Source organism: Aspergillus mulundensis (genome assembly GCF_003369625.1).
Source record: "Aspergillus mulundensis strain DSM 5745 chromosome Unknown scaffold_5, whole genome shotgun sequence".
Lineage (NCBI taxonomy): Eukaryota > Fungi > Ascomycota > Eurotiomycetes > Eurotiales > Aspergillaceae > Aspergillus > Aspergillus mulundensis.
The window spans coordinates 2,021,897-2,048,315 of record NW_020797893.1 but is presented as its reverse complement, the minus strand read 5'-3'; the positions used below and the strand labels follow the sequence as shown (position 1 = coordinate 2,048,315).

At 47.9% G+C, this 26,419-nt stretch overlaps 4 protein-coding genes across 4 annotated transcripts; 1 reads left to right on the top strand and 3 right to left on the bottom strand.

The window, feature by feature from the left end:
• Positions 1-634: 634 nt before the first annotated feature.
• On the top strand, positions 635-2,354 carry DSM5745_05955 (uncharacterized protein; the record flags this gene model as incomplete). Its single annotated transcript, XM_026747971.1, has 4 exons — positions 635-782; positions 838-2,214; positions 2,247-2,305; positions 2,337-2,354. 4 exons carry the CDS (start codon positions 635-637, stop codon positions 2,352-2,354), a joined length of 1,602 nt encoding a protein of 533 aa, XP_026603803.1.
• Positions 2,355-4,533: 2,179 nt separating this feature from the next.
• DSM5745_05954 (uncharacterized protein) lies at positions 4,534-7,963 on the bottom strand (the record flags this gene model as incomplete). Its single annotated transcript, XM_026747970.1, has 12 exons — positions 4,534-4,673; positions 4,738-5,360; positions 5,837-5,878; positions 5,926-6,016; positions 6,095-6,169; positions 6,239-6,331; positions 6,387-6,484; positions 6,565-6,695; positions 6,755-7,033; positions 7,093-7,209; positions 7,274-7,352; positions 7,425-7,963. The coding sequence occupies 12 exons, from the start codon at positions 7,961-7,963 to the stop codon at positions 4,534-4,536; spliced, it is 2,307 nt and encodes a 768-aa protein (XP_026603802.1).
• Positions 7,964-8,247: 284 nt separating this feature from the next.
• DSM5745_05953 (putative Glutamate-1-semialdehyde 2,1-aminomutase) lies at positions 8,248-9,533 on the bottom strand (the record flags this gene model as incomplete). Its single annotated transcript, XM_026747969.1, has 2 exons — positions 8,248-9,388; positions 9,433-9,533. 2 exons carry the CDS (start codon positions 9,531-9,533, stop codon positions 8,248-8,250), a joined length of 1,242 nt encoding a protein of 413 aa, XP_026603801.1.
• A 334-nt stretch (positions 9,534-9,867) lies between these two features.
• DSM5745_05952 (uncharacterized protein) lies at positions 9,868-11,674 on the bottom strand (the record flags this gene model as incomplete). The annotated part of the gene is made up of 5 exons (XM_026747968.1): positions 9,868-10,266; positions 10,313-10,444; positions 10,495-11,162; positions 11,209-11,524; positions 11,585-11,674. The coding sequence occupies 5 exons, from the start codon at positions 11,672-11,674 to the stop codon at positions 9,868-9,870; spliced, it is 1,605 nt and encodes a 534-aa protein (XP_026603800.1).
• Between the last annotated feature and the right edge of the window lie 14,745 nt (positions 11,675-26,419).

Below are 26,419 nucleotides of genomic sequence, written 5' to 3'. Positions count from 1 at the left end.
TGGTATCTATCATGTTGGCTATCCGTCATGTATGAGATGAGGTTGGCTGGAATGTATTGGATCAGTTATGAACGTTAAGTTTACCATCGCTTCTTGTCCATCGTAGAAGGACAGTAGGGATTGCGAGAACCGTCCCCGGTCCGAGTAGAATTGAAGATACCACGATAAGTTCTCCGTAGGTGAAATCCGAACTTTGGGCAGTAGAGTACTACGGTAGGAGAAGAGATACGTCCAGCAGCAGGAATTTCCTCAGCATGACTCGGGAATAGCTGGATGCCTACTTCTCTGCTTTCATGAGACTCAGCTGGTCGTAGTACAGAACATAGTAACCTGGAGACAATTCATCAAAGCCATAATCTGTAGAAGAGGGGGAAATTTGCTCCAACCTCAGAGAATCGCTGGATCTTCTCCGGTAATCGCGAACCCGGATTCTGAATAATACCGACATGGTGACATGAATACAGAGTACAGAGCTTTTTCGTCAAGCGAGCCAAAGCCAAAGGATCCTGGCCTGCGCACAGCACCAGCTTTCGTCTCCATCCGACATCCTCCTTCCTTACATCACGGTGCCAAAGCCAGACGCTCAATTGTTCTGCCCAATGTCACACTCAGATCAGTACAGACTACGAAAAAAATGTTCTTCGGCTCTCCCGGATCGCAAATCGAGATCGACAGGGCCGACTCCACGTGGACCTGGCGCGATCCACGCACTATCGATTCCCCTCGACAATCCCTACCCTCGACGGTGAACGCTTGGCCGATCCCATCTGGACCTCAAGGCAGTTGTCGAATCAAGCGATGAGCTTTGAGCCAATGACTCGATACCACGACCCATAGTTCAGGCGAACCGGTCATCGCGACGATGGACTTCACTTAAACGCGATCAACCCCAGGGCCGCGATTTCGAGGTCTCCAGACGGATTTCAGCACTCATCGCCGCCATGCGCCTCGAAGCCTTCACATTGCACAGCGCTCTGCTGGGCACTGCTACCGCCGCAGCCGCAGCCTTCAACTCGCAGGCTCAGACTCAGGCTCAGGCCATCGACCGCGACGTGGTGATCCTCGGCGGCGGCGCAACAGGCACATACGCAGCCGTGCAGCTGCGCGAGCAAGGCCACACCGTCGCGCTCGTCGAGCAGAAGAGCAGACTCGGCGGGCACGCCGAGACGCTCTTCCTACCGGACGGGAAATACGTCAACTACGGCGTGGAGGGGTACTTCAACAACGAAGTCACAAAGGATTTCTTCGCGCAGCTGGACGTCGACTACGAGGCTCTCCTCCCGGCCACGCTTCTAACGCAGCACGTCAACTTTCGCACGGGTGAGCGCGCCCTGCCCGGCAGCGAGCTGCTGACGACTGCCGCCGCGGCTCTGCTGTACCGCGGCGCAATCGAGCAGTTCGATTTCCTGGCCGCGGGAGTTATTGATCTGCCGTCTGAAGTTCCCGAGATCCTGCTCCGGCCGTTCCGCGAGTTCGTTGATGAGTATGCGCTCTGGGGCGCTGTTGATCTTGTCTTCACCTTCACTGAGAACGTGGGCAATATCCTCGACAGGCCGACCCTCTATGTTATCCAGGACTTCGGCATCCCGCATATCGACGCCCTCCTGGACGGCGGGTACATCCGGCCGAAGAACGGGGTGACTGTGCTCTTCGACAAGGCGGCAAACTACATCGACCCGCAGAACATCTTCTACGATAGCGCGGCGATAGACACCACCCGCTCGGAGGACAGCGTGGAAGTCCTGATCGAGAACAGCAAGACTGGAAGCCAAACTCTCATCCGCGCCAAAAGACTCCTCGTCGCCTTCCCGCCCGTCCTCGACAAACTATATGGCTTCGACCTCTCCGCCGACGAATCCTCCCTCTTCGCCAAATGGACCTACATGAATTACTACGCCGCTGTGCTAACCAACACCCCCGTCCCCGATAACTTCAACATCCTCAACACAGACCCCTCAAACCAGCCGGGCGCTCTGCCCACCACGCCCTTCAACTGGGCGCTCGAGTACTCCGGGGTCCCGGGGTACTTCATGAACAAGATCGTCGGCGAGGCGAATCTCACGGAGGCCGAGGCGAGGGCGTTGGTAATCGATGACGTTAAGCGGATGAGTGAGGCGGGCACGTTTAAGATGGAGGACGGGGAGGAGCCGACGATCGCGGCGTTTGCGTCGCATGCGCCGGAGACGCTGATGGTTTCGACGGAGGATGTTGCGGGTGGGTTTTATAGGCGTCTTTATGGGCTTCAGGGGCAAAGGAGCACGTTTTATACGGGGTATGCGTGGTGCACGGATTATTCGACGGTGTTGTGGAACTATACGGCTGGGATTGTGGATGAGATTGTTAAGGGGTTGTAGATGGGTATTTTTATAGAAGAGTTCAAAAGATAGACCGGGTGCTCGATGCCTATAGAAGACAATGCTTATTCTGTCAGTCCTCGTATCCCCCATAAGGCGTCCGATGTCTAGCAGATCCCCAATCTAACTCCGTCGTTTTGTAGGTAATGTGCCACTAACAATAATCCGCTTAGACACTCTCACAACCAGAGGACTACTATGGTTATCAAGGCCACCCCTCATACGGCCTCCGTGGCCGAACTCCCACATGAGCCTCTGTTAGTCAGAGTTCCTCACACTCCAACAACACACCGGCAGCAACAGATGGAGCTTGGTGTGATGGCCTGATCTTGCAGTTCGTTGCGTACCTACGATATCAGCTCATCAGTCCCCAATCTCACTATAGCACTGGGGCGCGCGCATCCGCTTACTGGACAGAAGGAGCCTATCACAAATAACGCATGTTATGCATGCCAGCTGGCCTCGCCGCCGCATCTCATAATAAGGTGCATGGATGAGGCCGCAGGGTACGGGGTAGCTCTACTCTACTTCGTTGCTGCGAGCCTGCGATCGCCACCGTCGTCGTACGTAATGCCCGGCCGAACCACGCCTCTCGCTCGATTTCGAATCCGTCTGGAGAAGGTACGTAACCATCCTCGGAACACTCGGGATCATGGCACGTATCCAGTCGGCACTGGCTGTTGTGGTCGCACCGCAGTACGGTCCGGAGTAATAGGGCTGAACCAGTTATGCGTGTAGATGGACGACGGGGGACTGCCTTGCCTACCGTATGGCACCACGAACTACGTGCGGACAAGAGATGACAACAACGCGGTGATCTCGGCCTTGACCTCGTTGCACGACAAACTCGAGCATCAGACGCTCACAGAACCAGAACCCCGATGGTTCTAGTCGGCAGCCTCCAGCCAGTTGGACACGCATCGAGCGATCGAGCACATCTGAAAGTCAATCTTGTCTCACACCGGAGTCCGGGTGGAACCTACAGCCCAAACTAGGCCTCTCTTCCTGAGTTGGAGGTCAAATGACCATGGAATAATACTCCGTACTCCGTTCGTGCTCAGCCTGCTCTAAGACAAGGGCAAGGCCCGTATCCAGGCCTGCTGCTCCAGCCTCAGGCTTTGCACTCCAGTCGCTTGGGTTTCCCGATGAGCAATCACGGGACGCCTGAGACGATAGCTATTTCTGGAGCTGGGCTGATGTCTTAGGATCTGGGGCCCGGGGCGCGAGTCTCGCGTCAGCTAACTTAGCCAAGCCAGTTGAACCGGGGGACATAGGACGCGGGACTGGGAAGACTCGGCTGTGCTAAGCAGTGGACCGTATGACGATCAATCCTGTTGGTTCTCTAGGACATTAAGGTTCGGTAGTATTGGTACCAGTTGTTCGGAACCCGGGGTAGGTACCTCGTGTTCATCCTTCTCGTATAGGGAGGCTGGATCTGGTGGGGGCGGGGTAGTTATATTAAGAACAGGTACTTAATAACTGACTTTAGAGGCCTGGGCTGTGCGCGGTACCGTATGATCTGTTCCATCATCGACGGTTCTAGACAATAATCGCGTGAGGCCGAGTTCGCGATGTTTTCCATCTCGTGATGTCCTAGACTTCCAGCTGGCAACGCACCTCGCCTGGTTGCGGTCAGAGTCAGTCCAGCGCAGGCTCACGCCACGACCTCGTTCAGTCAGGCATCCCGAGACATACGAGTTGGTCTTACTCACCGACTTTACGTCCGGCAAGGGCTCGATTCTCGTTACGTGATGAACACCCCGCCTTTTCCTCCTGTATGTCATTCAAATGGGGAGGTGGTAGCTGCAGCCCAGCTGTCACTACTCGTCTTCCTGCATGACTGTCCGTGCGGTGGCCAAAACGTTTCTGCAATATGCAGAACTGGCATTGTGCGTGGAGGTACATGCATCGATACGATCGAGGCTGAACCCGTCCTCAAGCCAGCAGGAATCAAGGAACTATAGGCGTGAATAACTTTCGTTCGGGCATTTGATAGGTTCCCTCGCAACCTGTTTCCCCAGATGTACCGATAGCCAAGGAAGCCTTATACGTCTAGCGTGAGACGATATGCCATGTTTCTCATCCTGCGGCTGCGAAGGATCCGAGGGGCCGTGGCCGTTGAGGATATCCCGATTTAGATCGTGACGACACCGCCCTTCTACCAATCGGTGGTGATGGATTACGGCGTTGTGTAAGGTATACCGTGGCGAAGCATGACTTGGACGAGCCAAAGAGGAGAAGATGGCATGCCGGATCCAAGGAGGGAAAAGGTAGGCCAGGTATAAAGAGGCTCTAGATCCAGTCCAAGTCGAAGTCGGTCTATCACCAGCATCAGCATCATCATTATCATCAGTCCTCAATCCAAACATTTTAATCAAACAACCTCTTCCAAGAAGACCACCCCAGAAAACAACATGAAGTTCCTCACCACCACCACCGCCGCCCTCCTCGCCCTCCTGGCAACCACCATCACCGCCGCCCCAGCGCCCCTGGACCTCGAAGTCCGCCAGTCGACCACCCGCACCGTGGCCCTGATCAACGAAAACACCGGCGGCCAGCAGTCCTCCGTGATCCCGGCCAACGGCGTCAACGTGGCCGTTCCTCCCCGCTACCCCGACCGGTACAACCCGACCTTCCGCGTCGACAGCGTGATGCTCACGGCCGGTGTTGTGGAGGGCGCGAAGTGCACGATCAGCGGCAACCGCATTGACAACAATGCGTTTGTGGAGGTTGTGAGTGTGGATGGGCGGGCGAGCTATGCGCGGTTTCCGCAGAATGTGGCGAAGCCAGCGACGTTGGTTATTAAGTGTGTTTGATTGGATAGTGGTGTTGATTTGGTATGTGAGAGTGTCATGGTGAGAGTGAGAGGGAGAGAGAGAGAGAGGAAGAGAGAGAGAGGGAGGGAAGAGGGGGTTGGAGGGAAGAGGTGGGAAGATGCAATGCAAGTGGATGATGACTTTTCGTTTCGTTTCTTGTCTGGCTGTCGTTCCTTCCAAGGTTGGCCACCTGTTATCCAGATACTGCATCTAATTGCTCTGTTCTTTTTGATATTACAGTCTCTCCTTAATTCTTAGAGAGCAAGCTGCTGATACCATGAATGCATTTATCTCTACCCTGATTCCTCTCTTCTGTTCCAGATGCGTACGCATGATCGGGTTCAATCTCATCAATACCTCGACTTTGGACACAGCTCCATGAGTCCCGCAGTCCAAAGTGCCTCCAGACGTACGATCTACCTTTACCCAATGCTGTCGTAGGCTTGGTAGTTTAGGATGGCTAAGTTTGGGTAGGTCTGCCCTTTGTCCCTGGGAGCCTTGGACGATTAGGGCGCCATACTAACCTAATCCATAATCAACCTATAACACGGAATGACTATGACAAGTGAGATCCATCTCAGTAAAGCACAAGATCAAATGAATGCATTATTTAGACCGGGGCATTGTGCCGATAAAGCGACGCGTAACCTGCTCTACTCCGCCTACCAGACTATGGCCCCAGCGCAACCAAAGACATCGACATAATGCCTGAACCATAGTCAACTCTCAGCATCATAGTCCTTCACCCGATGTACGTCTCCCCATCGCAGTGTCCATCCCACTTCCCTGCCGAACTAAGCACAGCCCCGGGCTTATTGCCGACAGCCAGATTGACGAGGGTGCGCTCTGAGAATCGGTAATTACGTTAGCCAGCCACCGCATGTCTTACCAGTGGAAGGCTGAAGCGAGTGCGGCTTGACTCACCATTGAAGCTAAACCGCGGCCATCCGTATTCGGTGAGACCGGTGTGGGGGTCTTTGGCGAAGGCAACCCAAGCGCCTATTGGATATGATGAGTATTCGCGAGGGAGCGGAGAAGACTGAGAAATCACGCGGTGCCAGAACGTACCTTGGAAGTATTTACTAGCATCCATCTCGTTTTTGCTCGGGGGCGGCGGAAGAGTCGTCTGATTATACGTGCCGAATAGAATGGGGAGCTCAGCTAAACCGAGACAACGGTTAGTAAACGTTAAACGTAAACTAGCGATATGCCTTACCACTGTGATAAGCGCCTAGCCAAGGCCTAGGACTCAAGTTCGTGAAGTTGCCGTGGTAGACGTACCGCCAGGTCGGAATATGGTGATTCAGGCGAGTCCTGATTACGCAAGTTAGTGAGTCGGTTGTCCCTCTGACGCCCGGAAGATGCGGAGCTCGGATAGGCAGATCGATACGTACTTTACAGCCTCATAGGCAGGGCAGCTGAAACTCCCATACAGATCCTCCGTCACCGCCGTCTCATTGATGCTGGTCTGGCTAAGCGGAAATCCGGCCGAGAATTCGCGGGCGTTTACACCCGCCAATGTTGGCTGTGACAGCGTGTCAATATACCAATAACCTTAATCGAGACTGGGTGAGGAGAACTTACCAGACGCGACTGTCCTCCACTCCTCGCCCGGGCACGATAATCCGCAAACACAGTCCGGTTATCGACAACGGGAGTAAAAGTGTAGCTACCGTTCCCCAGAGCCCCGAGAATCTCGGTAAACGGGACGCTCCGCATACAAGCCAGCGATTCAGTTCCTGTACCGCATCCGATCACGGTGGACAGGCGGTTCCAGTTGCTGTGCGCTGGGTCGACATTGTTGAGTAGAGACACGGTGCCCGATTGTAGCACGAATGCGCTCACGAGGGGGTCATCTGGGTACTACATATCCCCATTCATCAGTACATGCCGCCCAGTCAATGAAATTAAGGGTCTCGCACAGCGTAAGTGTAACCATCAACAGATGCCGCTCCAGCAGACTGTCCGAAGAGTAGAATTCGGTCTGGGTCGCCACCGAAGTTGGCGATGTTTCGGTGCACCCATTCGATTGCGAGTCTCTGTATTATTTTGTTAGTTCTTCAACAAATTGGTCCGTTTAGGAGGGGTCATCGGAGACTGTACCTGATCCAACAGCCCAACATTCTGCTCTGACGCCTCCAACCCAGGCGCATTCGGATATCCGAAGATGTTAAGCCGGTAGCTGTATCCGAAATATCAGCATATCCCTTCATTGCGATGTTCAAGAAAAACGTGACGAAGGCACAGGACATACTTGAACGTAACAACAACCACATCACCTCTCCCCGCCAAATCAACCCCATCGTAGAACCCGACTGAGCCCGCGCCCTCGCCAAACCCTCCTCCGTGGATGAAGAGCATGACCGCTTTCCCCTTACCCATGGGCTCCTCTGCATCTTGACTATCGACATGGCTAGTCGGCGTCCAAACATTAACCCTCAAACAGTCCTCGCTCATATCTTGGGCATTCCAGATCCGGTAGGGGAGGACACTCCAGATGGATTCGTTGTTATAGCTGTAGACCTGTGGGCAGGGGGGACCAAAGGCCGATGCGTCTATTGGAGACGATGAAGGCGATTTCGGTTGTGGTGGTGCGAAGCGTAGGTCTCCGGTGGGTGGTTCAGCGTAGGGGATTCCTAAAAATGCGCGGACATTGTGCGCGGTGTCATTGTAGATACCATGTACTAGACCGCTGGTTGTTCGGATTGTGAGGTCGGGGCTTGATGGCTTGGTTGGGGCTGCGGTGGCTAGGGCAGCCAGGGGTAGTAGATAGAAAACGGTGGTTGATAGCATCGTGGCGGTTAGGTTGAGGAAATCTGGGGAAACCTGCGAGGTACATGGTGAACGACCTTTTATGCCTGGTGCAACCCCGCATCTCCAGAATACCCGGTGGGCAAGCAGGCGTCATAGGTAGTGGGGATTCAAGCTGGAGCGTTGGATTGCCCATCACTTGCCGAAAGAGGGCGCGATGTGCCGAAAGGTCGGAGTAGAATGTGGAGAGATGGCCTTTAGGCTAAATACAACAATCAATCTCTTGAAGAACCAACTTTGTCACGAAATACCATAGAACAGACACACTAAATGGCGACAAGGTCTCTGAACTCCTCTAGGAAGTCTCCCACAGCACCCTGTAACGCCTCCACCTCCTCGCTGCTCGTCCCCAGAAGCAGACTAACCATTCCCCGACGAGCGATCCAGAACCCGCGCTCGATCAGGTAGAACCACAGGAGGTCACGGAGAGTCGCCTCGACGCTTCGCGGTTCAACTTCCAGATCGCTTATCCTACCAATCGCATTTTGTCCACCCTTCGGCACGAAGTGGATATTCATGACAGCTCCAATACCCGTCACGACCATATTCGTGCCCTTCGCCAGTTCCTGTAGTCCCCGTCGGAGGTCATCTCCAAGAGTGTTCAAGGCAGTACATGCTTCCGCTGTATACACCGAGGTCATGCCCGTGCATCCCACGTTCATGGCGAGGCTGTTGTTGTTGAAGGTACCGGAATGGTGGATGTTCGACGTGCGCGGGTCATAGACCGACATCAGATCTCGTCGGCCGCCAAATGCACCGATGCTAAGTCCGCCGCCAATCCACTTCCCAAGCGTGGTCATATCCGGGGACAGAGGGGTGACGTGGACAGGATGCCGCACGATCGACTGCAATCCGCCCGGTGCCAGTCGCGATGTCATGACCTCGTCAAGGATGAAAATTATACCATTTTCTTTTGCGGTATCCTGTATAGCATGGAGAAAATCGGCTGATCCTGGGATGCATCCACCAGCACCCTGCATGCCCTCAACTAGCACTGCCGCTGCAACGTCTTTGTTCTCAGTTATCAGATTTACAACACCCTCAACGTCGTTGTACTGTCCGAGAATCCAGTCGTCTCGATCAACGTTGTTAGGGGCAACACCGTGGGCAAACGAGAGTACACCTCCATGATAGCCACCCTCGAAGACGATAACTTTTGACCGACCCGTGATCTGACGCGCCACACTTAATGCGTAGATATTTGCTTCCGTTCCCGAGTTACAAAAGCGGACCTGGTCGATGGAGGTGAATCGGTTGCATATCGCCTCAGCGAAGCGCGCTTCGGCAACCGTCGAGGAACCAATGTTCATCCCAACGCTGTCCATGGTGGAGATCACCGTCTTCATGATCACCGAGCGGGAATGCCCGAAAAGACCGGCAGTCATGTCACCAAGGCAGTCAATATATCTGGACAAATTAGCCACGCTCACGCCTGTCACAACTGCACTCACTCATTTCCATCAAGGTCGACCAATCGATTCTCATTGCCCCTTTGCATGCACAGTGGGAATGGCATGGCGTGCAGCACTGATCGGGTATTTCCACCTGGCATGTAAATTGTGGCGCGCTGATGCTGCGCCTTTGATCTTGGATTTCTATCCTGGTACCGCCGCTGGGCGGAGTGGAGGTGCTCCATGGCTTTTTGGTATGGTGATGACATGGCTGCGCAAGATGAACTTCGAATTGGCGTGGTCGCAAAGGGTGATGCGAGATTCAAAGCAAATTCAGAAGCAAGATTCGAATGCGAAGTTCGGATGAGTACATCAAATGCGAGATTCGAATACGCGATTCAGAAGCAAGATTCAAATGCGAGATCATTGAGGGGTATCATCACTCGCGAGTTGGAGACACAGAGCGGGGCAGCTTGGCCGGTCGAGATAACGGCGTCACCTAGATCTACTCAACCGCCGCTCACCTCGTACGCGCCGCCGCCGATGGCCGTCGTACTGGCTGTCTTCGTATTGTTCAGTGGGCTGGTTAGGGACAGGTATGGCTCCCAAGGGGTCTGCCAGCTCCGGGTGGAGAATCTGTCGGCTTTCCATTATTCTCCGCCACCACGGAGGAGTCTTGACATTCGCATTCTGTTCGGTTCCTTCTAGGTGCTCGTCGTATCGATGTTTCTCGAAGCTCCACCATAGCGCCCAGCCCGCCAGCGTGATAGCAGTAAGAGGGGCTGCAACTGCCCAGTAGATCCAGAACTGGGGCGAAACCGTAGTACCACCCGACTCCGAAGTCGCAGAATCAGAACCATCGTCCCAATTGAACATGTTCATGGAGAACAACGTCTGGGTCGCATTAGTACGCAGAATTTAAAGGGGATGGACGACATACCGCGACGTATGACCCGGGTAGGAAAATTGTCGTGATGAAAGCCAGTATCTTCATTGAAGTGCTATCCCGTCCTGCTGTCGCAGCAAGGCGTGCGCTCAGCCGATTGTCTGTCTGGGCGACAAAGCTGTATAACTATATTGTGTCAGGTAGATACCTCATTCAGCATGATAGTATGTACGTACCACATTCAGCTGCAACTCCAATCGCTTCTGGATACCGAGCACATGATCCTCAAGTGACCTGGCCAGGGTGATATTATGATCAAGCAGACCCAGTATCGCGTCATTCGCGTCCGGTGGCAAATGCGGGTTAGAAGCTATTACTTCCGTCATGACCCTAACAAGCAACTCGGACGCCTGATAGTTCCATTTCGGGTTATGCGCCGTAAAGCCGACCCTGGTAAGTTGGGTATTGATAGTGACTGTGAGATGCTCCGACTGAGCTCTCGCGACCGGTCTGCCTTTGAACGCGCTCAAAGTGCGAGATGCGGATTCCGAGTTTCTTCGACCTACACGCGTCACGCCGAGCTGCGCTTCGACGGCCATCACTGCTGGAGTCAAGTCCCTGTTGCAGTGATGTTGCAATCGTTTAAGGTGATGGCTCAGGACAATGCACGGCAGAGTGAGAGGGTGGCCCCATAGAGTTGGCGAAGATATCAGATATTCCCGGACAACGGCGCAGGGCGACCACGGCCCGGAAGGCAACGAAGGCAGATTGTGCAAGTTGATTGTGAAATCCACAAGCGATTCGCCAGCCAGCAAAGCGGTTGACCATCGTGAAGTTGTATTATATGTGAGCGAGAGCATGTGATTTCCTATCTCGTATTTCTGGGGCGCCTTCAGGATGATTGCTTTTTTTTGTCAGCGACGGCCACTTTGGGGGTAATTTTAACGGACATATTTGCCTGCCTCCATTCATGTCGTTCTCGAAGTGTCTCGAAAACGTCCCTGTGGCGACTTCCAAGGCTGGTAATGTCGCTGGGTGAAGCTGAAAGCTCGACTCAACCAACTCGAACGCCTCACGAGACATGCCCACGGAGACCTTTGGGAACAGATGGTAGTTGCATGCTAGTAGCCGTATCCCTCCACGCGCAGCCCCGGCCGCGATCGGTGGAGTTGGAGGGGAAAACTCGCCGGTTTGATTCAGCCATTCTGGGACTTGGGAATCTTCAAGAAAGCCCTCCCGAAAGTTCCAGAGCGTAGCGGACTGAACCTGAGAGAAATAGTAAGCATCTAGGGAGGAGACCGGTGCGATTCAAGAAAATTGACAAACATCGGCGAAATTCCAGGCCTCGAGATAGTATAACCGTTTGGGAGTCCAATTTATTCCAAAAGCAGCCAACTCACGATTGAATTGAAACATCTCTAACTCGTGAGGCAGATTTGTCGTAGCTGAAAGAGAGGAGTTGACGTCCGTTTGTGACAGCACGTTCGCTTGCTACTCCTAGGCCGTATGGAGTATAGTTTGATGCATGTGCTGGCTTAGCGTTGGCTTTTTAGATACCCTCATAGTCCGTACATTGCTGATCCTTAACTCCCTGTGCATACTCTCAGAATTATATAGCTGAAGAGTTCGTAGGTAGGGGACGCTCACCAACTCGTTTCCGCACACCTGTCTGGCCAGGTTGATCAGCCTCAAGCCACGAGTCACGAGCCAGCACTGTTGAATCAGGAACTCGCGATTATTTGCTAATCAGTCTCTATCCCGGGAGGTGTATCGGAGAGAACAAGAATGAAGCAACCCCGCGTTTGTCTATCAAGAGACATGAGCCTCCTCGAGATAAGGCAATCGCTGCCTGACAGGTACCTGTCCCCGGGCCTTATATCCTACTCCAACACCCGCTCCAGCCGACGCCATTTGTTATGATCATCATGAACTCGAATCCAGATATCGGCCGTCGGCAACTTCGCCGTTATTTTCCCGATGACTTCTGATGGTAGTAATCGTGGTCAACAGCCCGTATTGAATCTCGGCATGTCTCTCGTCTCTCGGCGTGTGTTCCTGGTGTTCGTTGGCTCGACTGCGCGTAGACGGCTTTTATCCTGCTGCAGTCAGGTAATCGTGAGTACCATGACGGAGAATCTGAACGGTGGCGACGCTCTTATCACATGAGACTGGTTGAATGTGTTTTGGAAGAGGGAATGCGAGTGCGTTGGCGCTGCGTCGGTTGAGAACGCCAACCCGGTCTCGCTAGCGAAAGCATTTTGAGCCAAAAAGTGCCCCTCCCTGCCGGCTAATGCTCACATAATACATACCAATCGAAATGGCATTTTAGGCAGCGTCAAGTTCAGAAGGAGGGGGCGTTCCATGAGGGAAGCGTTGTCGACGGCCCGGGAACGCGTCCAGACGCCAGAGCAGGGATTCAGACACCAAGGTCCTCATGCTAAAGTGCCACACTAGGAAAAGTCTCCTCCTCAGACCACTTTCCCGCTGACCTTTCCAACTCTGCAACTTTCTCGAGTTGGCACTTCCGTGGTAATCCTTGCCAGAACGGAAGGAGCGACAAGCCATGGCAGAGCCAACGACAGCCTTCTGCGCTCTGGAATATTTCCCGTTGACACAAGCAGTCCTCCAAGGAATCAACTTACCCTCAAACTTTGACTTGCTATCTGCAACCGACTTCAGGTGAGGCATGGGACCGGTCAGCCTGGCAGTGATGGCCGCTACTGGAGTTCCAGGACTTGGTCCAGGTAAGCACACTCCGCCCATCATAACACATCCCTGAAGACACCAAGCTAATCCCTGGACTTGTGCTCCTCAAGCTCCCGTATGCTAATAGCTCTGAAGACTCTGCGCCGCCACCGAGACAAACGTTATCTGAGTTGAAGCAGCTCTTCTCCATCCGAGATCCCATATTTCACACACGTTCCGATCCGTCTAGCCATCAAGCCACCGAGATCAGCCGAAGAATTCAAGAGAAACAGAATTTCAATGATCGGCCCGCAATGTCGCATGCCCTCTAGTTCTCAGCATCCTTCATTTTTCCCCAATCGTCTACCCAACCTCGCTATACACTGGGTCGTTCTCTGGAATTCTGGTGACTAGTGGACTCGGAGCCTACGGCCGATCCAGTTTGTCGTCAATTCCTGGTTTCTTGACAAGCAATGCGATGTCCGGGTTATAGGCTGAGGTTTGCGCTGGTCTTTTCTCGGTTTTCTGGGCTGATGTTGCATCCACCAACCGTCAACAGTTGGGAGCAAGCATAGGTACTCCACGACCCCCAATATGACTGAAAACGGGCCAGTGGCTCGTGAACGAGACTAAAGGGACAATTTCTGCATGCGCGTCTGCGGCAATTGCGTTTTTACCGGCAACGATTCGCGACCGCTGTTCCTAGTATGGCTCATCAGCATCCCCCTCCGCCCAATACCGTTCAGGACTGCTTGTCTCTAGCGTCTGCGCAAAACGGCCATTTGTGGAAATCCCTGGCCGGCAGAAGAATCCATCTGTTTCCAGAATCGTGGACCTGGAAGTACAATATCCATGCCGACGGTTTTAAAGCACAGCCAATCCGATCCAATGGTTCTGGGCCTTTTATCACATGGGGCGCGGCCCGTCTACTGGTAAGTTCCTGCTTCGGTTCACCAATCACCGTTTCTTACAAGGCAATAGACTTAATTCTTTCGCCTTTAGATCATAAGCCGACCGGCTCCGCAAATATTCCCCCGCATCCGCTTTTCTCGTGAGGACCGAGCCCTATTTCAACGTCGGTCGGTCTTTGCGACTTCAAAACTCCCCGTTCCACACAAAGCCACCTGCGTGTCCTCTCCCCTTTCGTCCAAGGCGGCTCGTGTTTCTATACGATGACTTATGCCTCGGTACGACTACTTGCCCGGTACAGCTGCGACGATGGCGAAATGTCAATTCCAGTTCACTACACCATGCTACATTGTTCAAAGTCGAAAAGCTACGTTGAGCACAGGCTTTTGATAACGTCGACGTTAACTCAGCAAGGAGCGACAGACTAGGTACATCAACCAAAAATAACACATAAGCGCAATCGTTCCTTCATCATTTCAGTCTTCTGGAAACCCGAACAATCTGCAACATGCGATCATATGTCACTAGCGTACTTGGATCTTTCATCGACGACATGGTGAACACATATGTGGGCTTGTTCCGCTGAGATGCATTCGGGATATTGAGGTGACGGTGCACGGCAGAAGACGATGCGGCAGAAGGGGTATTTAGTGCTGTAGCATAGCCATTCATTAGTTAGTTGAAAAGAGCCATTAGGCGGCATGGAGACTTACGCTGCAGGAGCTGCAGGAGCAGGCGTTGCAGTTGCCGGAGCAGCAGTTGCAGGAGCAGGGAGACATCTTGAGGTATTGAGTGGTGGTTGCTTAGTTGACTGGCTTGGTAGTGGTTTCTGAGAAGGCTTCGGAGTTGTTGCTGATGGGAAAGAAGGCCGGATGAGAGGTCCTGGAAGGGCTATTTATGCACTTTCTGGACGTTATTCCTCAGGCCAAAAGCGTGGGATGGACGATGTTATCCCGACCACCATCTTTGATCGCAGCCAAATGCCACGCCACGCAACTGGTCGGATGATTCAATTCAGCGTGCAGGCGATCTAGGCGATTGGTGGTTCCGACAAAGCCGAGTGGGGGTCACAGTTTCAAGGCATTTCGATGGTGCTGCGTAAACGCTCTGGCGAGTCAGCCGCGGTTTAATCCCACCTTGTCGACAAACCCGATGCTACTCGCACTGGGATGGTCCCGTTAGTGGGTAGGAGGGCCTGAATCGAGAAGGCCCAAGCGGTGCAAGCTGTGGGAGCCGACCGATGCTCTCCTATAGCGTTTCCGTGAGTGGGCAGCTTTAGTAACAGCAGCGGAGACGGACCGGTGTAATCTGTTCCTGGAATTGGGGGTGCCTTGAGTTATGAGAGCGCTGAAAAACCTCAGAAAAGTTCTATCTTCGACTGCTGGATCTAGGTGCAGCTTCTTATATGCAGCGTCCCCTCAGTGAGTACCCTGGAGGTTCTCCCAAGGTCCTTCATCGTACACAAACAACAGCAGCGTTGAGACGATGATGCGAGCGCTGAGATAAGATCCATGCCCTTTCCGGGAATGACTCGCATACCTGTATCGCAGACTGGGTCACCCTCGCCGGAGCAGAGTGCACCTGTCCTGCAACGCCCGTCTCGCAGTCGAGTGGGGTGCTCCTTCTCATTGGACCTGGACGGTATCAACGTTCGACCATGCCGTGGCCAGGTCCACCTGATACACGGCCCCCGACATAATGAGGCCAGCTACGCAGGATCAGGGTGGGAGCACGGCCAATCGAACCACCCTGCGTGATTGTCTAGGCTGCGAGTGGAGCTGAGCATGGGGGTTCGTCGGGCTATCGGACGGACACGGGTAGGTGGTGTAGGCAGTAGCACGGGGCACGGAGCTTGGGGGTTAGGTGACAGGGAAGAACCTGACCACGCGCGTGGGATAGGGTAGCGAGAGCGGATTATAGTCCTCTCCTTGCGTACTTGGGGCTGCGCTCGTCAGTAACTGATCATCCTTCATTCCTTCATATCCATGGTAGGCAGGTACGGTAGTAATGTCACCTGCTGCCTGGCAGGCCGTTGGGTATGCACGTACGGCATTTGGACCCAAGGCGGACATGTATATTACGCAGGTACATACCCACAAAGGTACCTGAAGCTTTCATCCATTCGTTGCCTAGATGATCCGTCCCATGATGACTGCCCCGTTTCTATGGCGGCGCCTCCTGTCCTCCCAGAAACCCGTGGACAGCGTCGTCGACGACACGACCCTCAGATATAGATAGGCTAGTCTATAAAAGTAGGCTGTGGCACTCTAACCACGACATAACCTTGCAAGCCCTCATACAACCTGGGCGAGGCCACGATAGACATCATTTGCGTGGTCCGTTCAGCGCCAGCTCTATGCTGTCCTCCTCTTCTCTCCTATCCAAGGTTTCTGATACGCTGTCTTTCTACCACTCATGACCGCTCACTTATCTTCTCAGACATTGTGTAAGGTCTTCTTATCTGCTCTTACTTCTCGATAGGGCGTTAGGGACTCTGACTTTTCTATATCAGGCCAGAATGTGTAGGAGACACTGTGACAGGTCGAGGTCGCTGAGTAAACGGTAGGTAAACACTTCGAGGGTGGAACATGCGTACAATATTTCATTTCACTATTCACAAATGCCGAATTCTTTATCTGTTCCTTCTGGTTATCACAGTAGTAGCACTCGATGAAGGTCGCTTGGTGAGGGTTGTTGGATCTATCATCTCGCAGGGATCTGGTAGTGCAAGGTGTCTGTCTCTGTTTGCCTGCGACTCCATGGCTTGGAATCAACCTTACTACTAGTTTCTATGGACGTTTACTTGCTTAATACTCCGTAGTGGGAGTCCCTTGCCAGGCATATCCTAGTTCTCTATCTAATCCTGGTGTTTATTTTGGTGATTATAGTCATCTGATAATACTTGAGGCTGCGGAAATATATATCCCGGACCCATGAGTGGTACCTATAGCAACAAGGATTGCTTGGTGAAGAGTGAATAATGGTCTGTGTTTACTGACAACGCGCGGACTATGATTGAACCAACACATTAGATATTATATTATAGTTAGTCTGCAGCTGACTACGTGGGTTGCTGGTTCATCTGCCCTTGTTCGTGCTGTTTCTCGCTGCCCGTCTGCCAAGCATTTTCCGTTGCCCGAGGCAGCAAGGATGCCCAGCCCTTACGGAGACGTGCACCAAAAGTTTCCGCACGCCAAGAATGCCAAGGGTTGGTATTACGTGTTTAGGAATGTATAATAATTACCATAAAAATAGTAATATTTAATACTTTTTTATAATTACTTTTTTATGCCCCCTTAATAGCTTTATATTTTATAATTTAATAAACTTTATAATACTATCCTTATACCGCAACTTAGCCTATCTTAATAAATTTTTAATATTTTAACCTAATTTTTAGCTTAAATTAACTACCTAATCCCCTTTTATAATTTTTTTAATTTTTAATACTAGTTTCCCTATATAATAATACTTAAAAACAGGTTTTATTTTAATAAGGTTTAGGTGCAAGTTTTAACTTTTTAGGCTATTAATAAGCGTGTGGTAAAGATCTTTAGGCTCCTAAAACTTTTTATATATTTTATTTATAATATTATTAAAAAAGGTAAACACCGGGGCTATTAGCTAAAAAAAACTAAAGTTTTTTAAGTATATATTAAATTTATTAAAAATAATAAGCGCTTTAAAAGGCCTGTTAAGATTAATAAAAATATTTAAAAAGCTATTATAACTTTAATTATAATAAATTACTTAGGGCACAAGAAGTCTTTAAAAATTCTTATATTTAAAGCTAGTATTTCTTATTTTTTTATTTTGTAAATTTTTTATAAATATAAACTCTTTTTTATTAAGTTCTTATATAAACCTAGTTTAACTAAAGCTGCTTAAATTAAATACTTAAAGTTTTATATAGCTTATTAAAACTAGACTATTAAAGACTAAAAATGCGTGATTTTTACTAATAAAACCTTAGTTATTTTAGGCCAACGCCGTGGCTTGATTTAAGTATAAAAAATAATAAAAAATAAACATAATTAAACTTATATTTAAAGGCATTAAAAGGGGTATTTTAACTTTATAATATAGGGTTGCTTTACTTATAATAAAAAGGGGCCTTTACATATTTTTAAAGTAAAAATAGCCTAGTAAAAATATTAAGCAGCTTATAAAATTAATAAGTTAAACTATAAGCTAGAGCCTATACTAAAGGCTAAATAAAAAGTTAGTATAATATTAAAATAACTTAATTTACACCCAAGGAAAGGTGGCCAAAGGCCTTAATAAAAATAAAATAAGGCTAATAATAAGCTAAAAAGAAGCGCTGGTAAAGGGATTAATTAATATTAATATTAGGTAATTAATTCTTAAAGCTATCCCCAACTCCCGCAGTTAAATACTAACACCTTTTTTTATTTATATAAAAAATTTTAAAGCCTTTTTTTATTTCTTTTGCCCAAGAATGCATAATTAAATAGTTAAATACTATTATTCTTAAAAATAGGGCCCCCGCTTATTAACACTAAATTTAAAAGCGTGTATATAATATTATAAAGGTTTAAAAAATTATAAATTAGCCTGGTAATTTACTAAATCTTAATACTATTAAGTTTACTTAGGCCTAAATAAAAAAGCGTATAACTTCACGCGGAGCGCCTTAAAATAAAAAAACTAGTAAAGTAACCTAGTATAAAGCCTAAAAAAAGCTTTTTTAAAAAACTATTTAACACTAAATTAAAAGGCTAGTTTAATATATTTAAGAGGTTATTTGCTGCGAAGGAGGCAATAAGTATTAAAAGGCTTATAAAAATTAGGATACATGTAGTTAAAAAGGCCGTAAAGTAAAAGGCAAGCTCTTTAAGTGTTAAGACCTTTCTTTACTAAAGAATAATAATAATTAGGAGTTTAAATAGCTTTATTTTTTTAATTTTAGGCCATTTTTTAATTTTAGGGGGGCACCTTTAGTTCTAGTATAGCCTGTGTACGCTTGGAATTTGTTTTTATAGTAATTATATGTAAAAAAATTCAAAAGTTACACAAAGCTTACTAGCGTGTGCGGAAACTTTTGGTGCACGTCTCCGTACCTTGTGCTATATTGTCGAGATGAATAATTACTCAGATGCTTCAAGACAATCGAATAATGCAATCCGAAGCCCGAGTTTATCTGGAGCAGTGGGGCAGAGGAAGCCTGGCAGAGACAGTGACAGGTCCTATTCGGACCGATCGGATTGTCACGGCGATCGACGTGCCATCGGGCGGGTGTCCATGCTGGATCTTGAAAGGAATTGACAGTGGCTCATTCAATAAGCTCATGCACGGGGTAGCATTTTTCGTGAGTCGTGACCTCTGCATGCTTATCCGGACGTGTCACCATTTTCCTTCTTCGGCGCTCCTGTCCAGCAGCGGAGCCAGACTGCAGTGCCAGAGACCCTTGCTTGAGCGGTGTCGAACCATCGATGGCTGATGCAGAGATGCGGCGCGTGACGGTTTGTCCGTCCGAGACCCCTGTCTAATTATGTATGCAGTGATGCAACGCCCGCCCGGTTCTCAATTTTGGACTGAAACCAAGTGTCTCAAATTGGTCTTGGAAGTCGGACCGCGCCCTCAAATGGTCCGAGTTTGTAGATGCGTACGGCAGGAGAATTACCTGTGTGAATTCGTGGAGAAACGTAGGCGCCATAATGCCACTACCCGCAAAGGCAGGGTACGGAATCTACGGATCAGATAAATGATCGTCGAAGAGTTCGAGGGCGGCGGGCCAGCGTGGGGTTGAGTTGGGCGTGCGCCGTGAGGATTTTGCCAAGTTATATAATAGGTAATATGGACAGGGATGCGGCTAGTAAGCCTGCCAGTCAGCTTGGCCTTCATTATTCCAACTTTTCAAGGGTTCACGCGGCGCTTACGAACCCTTTGCAGCTCGACTCAATGCGGTATTCTAGAACCCCGACCAGGGCTGTCGATTTCTGCCCAATATTGTGTCCGGGGTCATTGGACTTGCCCGTCTGCCAAACTGTTCTCAAGTCGGGGTCGCCTACCTGCTTGCCCTCAATATCGCCTGGCCCCGCATCTCGCCGGCTGTGGCTGGCTGTAGGTAAGACACCAACCAACCACTAAACTGCATCCAAGCTCAACTCACCCACTGCCACAGCAAACTCGAGTCGCACAAGACGGAGGAATTGGGTTGCGCCGCGGAACTACTGGAGTCGTGGCGAGAATTGGACGCTCTTTGGGGCTTGTGTAACAATGCCTCTTTGTCTTTGGCGAGCCGCGACCAGGCAACCCCCACTCAAACCTGCGGGTATCTGCAGCTTGTTCGTATTCGACTGCAGAGTTAGAGAATTGGGTCCTAATACGGAGTAGGTTTGACGCTGCGCCTGAGGTTCGAAGAGAACCCGTATCAGCGTGCCGAGCCTGGCGATCGGGGATTCACCGAGTGCAACGATGCAAGGTGGGCGGTGGTAGACTGGAAGTCTACCGCGATAGCGCAAGGACACTGCACCAGGGCATGTTATTGGCACGGGCTGTAGCTTGTTCCGGCGCGATGCGTCGGGATCCAACGTTTTGGGCCAAGACGGCGACCTTCTTTCTTTCATCCCCGCGCTTGACTGGGGATAGCCATGCATAGAATGATATAGTTGGTTGACATTGGCTCGTAAGATTGTCGCAAGTGATCTTTTTGTCCGCGGTTTTCGAACCGTTACCTGTCCAATGGAAAGAGCTTTCAGACGGGTTACCTTTCCGCAGTGCAATGTGGCTGAGGAAAGCTCGCCTGCAGAAGCGTAGAAGCAAGAGTGTGTACCCAGCCGTGTCTACCAGGCCCGGGATGCGGCAGCAACAAGTAGTTAAGGAGAGGGACAGGGCACGTGAGAGAATATCAGACAAGGGTAATCCCTCCGTGCTATGTAGAAGGAATTGTCACCCCTCTAGGGGAATATCCTCATCACTAGCGGTAGAATGGAGTGACATAGTCGAGAAAAACGAGGACATCTGTTGTCCCTCTCACGAGCGGGTGGAGGGGGAGAGGATACACGAGTCTCTATATAACCCACACATCATGATCATGCGTTGTTGGGGATGTTAGTGATAGTTCCTTTCCTTTATCCACTCGTCAATTCCGCCGAATAGTGTGGATACAACCATTATATTGGGAGGCCTGCACCGCATGATTGATAGACCGAACCGTGTCGAGATCCCGATCGATGCAAGAGCGCCGTACCACGCGGTATGAGGCATGAGTTAGCCGCTGGATTTGCGCAGGCTCATGGCCTCATTTGCTCAAGAACGTAATCTTCGTCGCCGGTTCGTCACGGTGGATATAACGGCCCATAATATAGTTGGAGTTTTCATAAACCGAACATGGTGCGGAGTAGTGATTCGAGCTAATATCATCGGATGAACCTGATCTTGCAGCCCACTGTATGTCCACCATATTGACAGACTGGGCAGCAATGGGAATGATCGCCGTTACTGAAAAGGAAAGTTGGGTCAACCAGCGTCATGCACCCCATAGATTTTGACATGAGGTTGAGGGGTTCCGCATTTTCCGCCATTGTGGATGAGAAGGCAACCGAAGTGGGAAGCGAGTAAGTTTTCCGTTCGCTTATCGCGAGGCAACAATGTAGGTCGAAAGGGCCATGTGCCGATCGTGAGTTCGGCTTGACGGACAGAAACGAAAGATGTTCCTGCAATCCTGCATTTCAAGGACGATCGGAGAATTTGGAGCGGGGGAGGACCGGCGTGTAAAGCGTGGGAGTTGTTTGATCGGCATCGTGACCTTCGACATTGAGCAGAGTTGCGGACGACGGGAGATGACAGGCCGGCTCAAGCGACAGCGGAGACTAGCATGCATATGGTGATATCACAAATGGGACATTTGCTGGAAGCGAAGGCTAATGCATGTTCGGTGGAGACTGGAGAACATGATGAATGGTGACGCTCGGTCTCGCCGTCTGGCGTACGCTGGCTGTGTCTTTGTATTGAGGGTTGCGAGATAAATTAATAGGACGCAAAAATATCTTCTGATAGCGCTAAGCTAGCGACGCCTGTAGCCAGAAGTGCACCGACCGCGGTAGGCGAGAGGACCGTGAGTCCGCGACATCCATCATATCAACGATCCGATCCTGAGTGGGGCCGGAGCCATGAGCGCGGTTCCAGCAATCCAGCATTGACGGAACAGATCGGTCTATCGCCCGGCTGATCTCTGGAAATCGAGATAGATTGATGTTAGCAATCCATGGGTTTCAGACAGAGCAGGACAGAAGAAAATCGCATACCTCGGGAACATTTTGGCGCAGCCATTGTTCCCTGGCTGAGACAGCCGCCGTCAGAGAGTAGGCACTCATCCGACTAATTAGAAAGATGTTCTTAGGCACTCCGGACAAACACGAATTGAATATCCGATGGTTCTGGCGATAGCGGGGTTTATCTAGCGAGGTTCGACGTAGGCTGTTCGTGCCGACTACCGCGAGTGTTCGCAGGCGAGACGGTTCCAGAGACCGGGGCTGAGCGAGAAGTGCATAGTATATTTCCAAATAATATCATGAGCAGGCCTCGGTAATAATGTGATTGGACACATCACATCGGCAACGGAGCAATTGAGAGTAGGGGTGTAACTCTGATGTTAAAGTCAGGGCCCTGATGGTAATCAAGGTATTACCAGGATTATGCGGTTAGTTAGACTTTTATATTATATAACCAGGTGGGTTCTTAGTTAGCTAATTAAAGGCTAGTAGCTTAGCTAGTTAGCTAATAAAACTAGCTAAAAATTAAGGTGGCTTTACTATAATTTTTAGTAAAAATTTATAATATAATCCTAGTATACTACACCTTATTACTTTAAAATATATATTTTTTATTAATTTTAACACATACTTTAAACAACGCTTGGCAGGAAAAACTTTTTTATTTACTACTATTATAATAAATAATAATTATACTTAGGCTAGATTATTTTAAAATAAAATCCCTAGTAAAAAAAAATAATATTTTTTATTATTTTAAAAATTAAGGCTGTACTAACTATTTTAAAAATTTTTTAGGTGCATTTACTATTAATAAACCTATATTAATAATATTTCTTGTTAGGCAAAGCACTTAAAAATTTACTTTTTTAAGCCTAATAAAAACCAAACAAACCTTAAAGCAAACCTTTTAAATAACTAATAAATACTTGGCTTTAGCCTTTTTATAAAAAATAAAAATAAAATACTTTTTGCCATAGCTATTTATATTAAAGGCCTTTTTTTTATTATTTATAAAAACCCCTACTTTATAAAGCTATTTAAAAAATATAAAATTATGGTGCTAACTTAACAAGCACTAAAAAATTAACTACTTAATAAATATTATAAAAAAACCCGCAAGAAGGTAAATACTAAGCTTTAAAATACTAAGTATTTTAATATTTTAATAAATAAGTTTATTAATATTTTAATTAAATAAGTTATTAACCTTTACTTTAATACACCTACACGGAGTATTTATTACTTTTTAAAAAAGCTTAAAAAGGGCAAGTTTGGAGCCAAGAAGCAAGTAAATTAAATTAAAAAAACTTTAAAAAAGTATTCTATAAATAAAAAGGGCTTTACTAATAGTAATATTAATTAAAAAAAAATTAATTTAATCTTTATTAATACTTATTTTATAATAAAAGTAACCTAAAAGTTGCTTGTAGTATTTCTTAAGTTATAATATTATTTTTTTATTTTTTATAATTTTTATGGCCTGTAACTAGTTATAAAAAATTTTTTATAATTTTTTAAAATTAAGAATACCTTTTAACAGGCCTTAATAGTTATTTACTATTTTTAAAGCGCTTTAAAATAGCTAAGGATTATATATAACCTATAAATTAAAAAGCTAGAGAATCACAAGCCGCGCGCCCTTATTATGCCTTATATAATATACTAAGGATTTTAATATAAGTTAATTATTTTACTATACCACTCTTAAAATTCCCTGCGCAGCTAAACCTATTTAAAAAATATTATTACTATTATAAAAGCTAAAAAAAATACTAGTTAAAAAATTACTATAAATATTTTAAAAAAAAAAAAGTTCTGGAATAAAGTTAAAAATTTTCTTACTTTTTTAAAGCTTATTTATAAAGTGTAAAAGCTTTTTAAGTGCTAGAAAGCTAATATTATAAAGGTATTTAAGCACTAAATAAATTTTTAAGTACTTATTTTTAAAAAGGCACTAATATTTTTATTTAATACTAATTTAAATAAGTATTTTACTAATAAATTATACTTTAAATAAAATAAGCGCCTTTAAAAATAGATTACACTTTTTTATTATATTACCTACTTTTTAAATCCTAGGAATTATTAGGTTAATATACCTTTAAAAATTTTTAATATAATTTATTTAGTTATTCTTAAGTATGCTAGCAAAGATGCCTATTAAAACTTTATAAAGTATTAAGTAAAGGTAAAGCATTTTTATTTAAGCTATTTTTAAAAAAAAGTTAATTTTATAATATTTTAGTAGTAGTTTATAAGTTACCTTTATATATAACTTTATATAAAAACTAAAACTAACTTTTTATACTTTTTATATTTTAGGTTAGCTCTGCCCTTAATTTTTTTACTTTTATACTATGCTTACTTAATACTACTATAAACTTAATAGCTACTAAAAAAATTTTTTTTACGCTAAACTATCTTAAAGATAAGTATAAATCTTACTTATAAATTAATAAGGTAAATAAGCTAGTATATTTATATATAAATACATGTGCTTTAACTTTAACAAAGGTAAGTAAAATTAATAAAATAAAGGCAGAGTTAAAAAAGGAATTTAAAAAGCTAGTAATTAAAAAAAATAAAATAAATTAAAATTAAATAATAAGGGAAAATTTAATTATATTAAAACACCGGGATATTCTTACTTAAGGCTTTAAAAATCTTTTTAATATAAGTAATAATAATATTAACTTACCTAAGCCACTAGCATGTCCTTACAAGTAATTATTTAATAAAGTATTTATATAAAAAGTCTTAATATTTTAGGGATTTTAATATTAACTAGCAAAGCCTAATCCTTAAATAATATTAATTTAGCCTAATTAGGCTTAGTTTTTTACTTAAATAGGAGCTAGTTCTAATATAAAAGGCTTCCTGCTAATTTAATTAATAACCAAAAATTTTAACATTAAAATTCTAACGAGGGGTTATATATACGGTATTGTTAATAACACCATTACACCCCTAATTGAGAGGTGACAGGCAAATGAGGCGAGCTGAACTGCAGATTCCAGAGCTGGGGAGGCTGGTGTCCGGGCACGTCACGCTAGTCCACATCCGGAATGGCGCGACGGCGTCCACTCCTCCAGCTTGCAAGTTTGGTCCGGAGACAACCTCCCTTCAACACCCCTGGTCGACTCGCCATCCAACCACTACGGTTGTTGTCTTATGTCTCCCAGCATGCTTGCTGGAATGTCCGTGTCAAACAATGGCGGCGAAGACGCGGAAGAGTGCTATCCTCAGCTTACGCCCCTCGTCGGGAACGCCGGAGATGCCTGCAGCCGTCCTGCAGATTGTCAATTTTAGCTGGAACCGACTTACGAGTCCAGGTCAATCGGCGGGCCTCGACTTCAGCTTGGCCAATGGCCGCAGCAGTAGGTGCTAAGGCACGTACTTTCCCTGTGGAATTCCCCAGGCTGCAAGGCTCAAGCTCGCTGCTCCAACCAATCCAGCCCCGCTTCGATCGAGAGTTCGTCTGGTGAAGATCCTTAGATCATAGTACTTACGAACCCACCATCGACGCTCCGCACCTACTACTCGAACTTGCTTGGAGCATATGCTCGGCAGTACTGCTATGGACATCTTGCATTCACATTTACGGCATCGATCCACAGCGAGATTAGGGTTAGGACCAAACGCCCCGAAACAGACAGGAAACAATTCCCGGGCCGGCATGTCCTGAGAGCACAGGGGTGTCTCAATAGTAAGACGCAGGCATTCAATCAGCTGCGTGAGAATACGCCACCAGCGCCAATGCTTTCTCGAGATGCACGTCCCACGAAGTAACAGCACCCATCTACCGGAGATGCCGCGATACGAAGGCTTCCTGTCGCATCCAACTCCACCTGGCCCTCCATTACTCTGTTTGAACATTTGCCAGGAGTCTTGACTCAAAGCCCTTTACCGTGGGCTACTGCGGAGAATGCACTCTACCACCACTTGACCGGAGCTACGGAGTACTCCGCACGAGCTGACGATCTCCCTGTGCAATTGCATAACCGCTTGTTCATGTCCAGTGTCTGAGCAGCCAGCCACGCTGGGCCCCGCTGTTCAGCAGTATGATGTATCTGCGGTCGACGGACTAGCTTTGGACAGGGATGTCATAGGTTTGTCACCGAGCTCTGCAGATATAAAGGGGATGCCCACCCCCAATTCGAATAAAAAAAAATCTTGCGCATCCTCTGTGCTTACCAATTGCATTAAGAGCTTTTCTTCGAGGCATAAGCCTGCGAATCTAATTGACATTCAAATCAACGTCCGCTCTTCGCTTTACTTGCACCTTAATATTATACACGCCGCCACCCTGACTTCTATAATCCGTCGC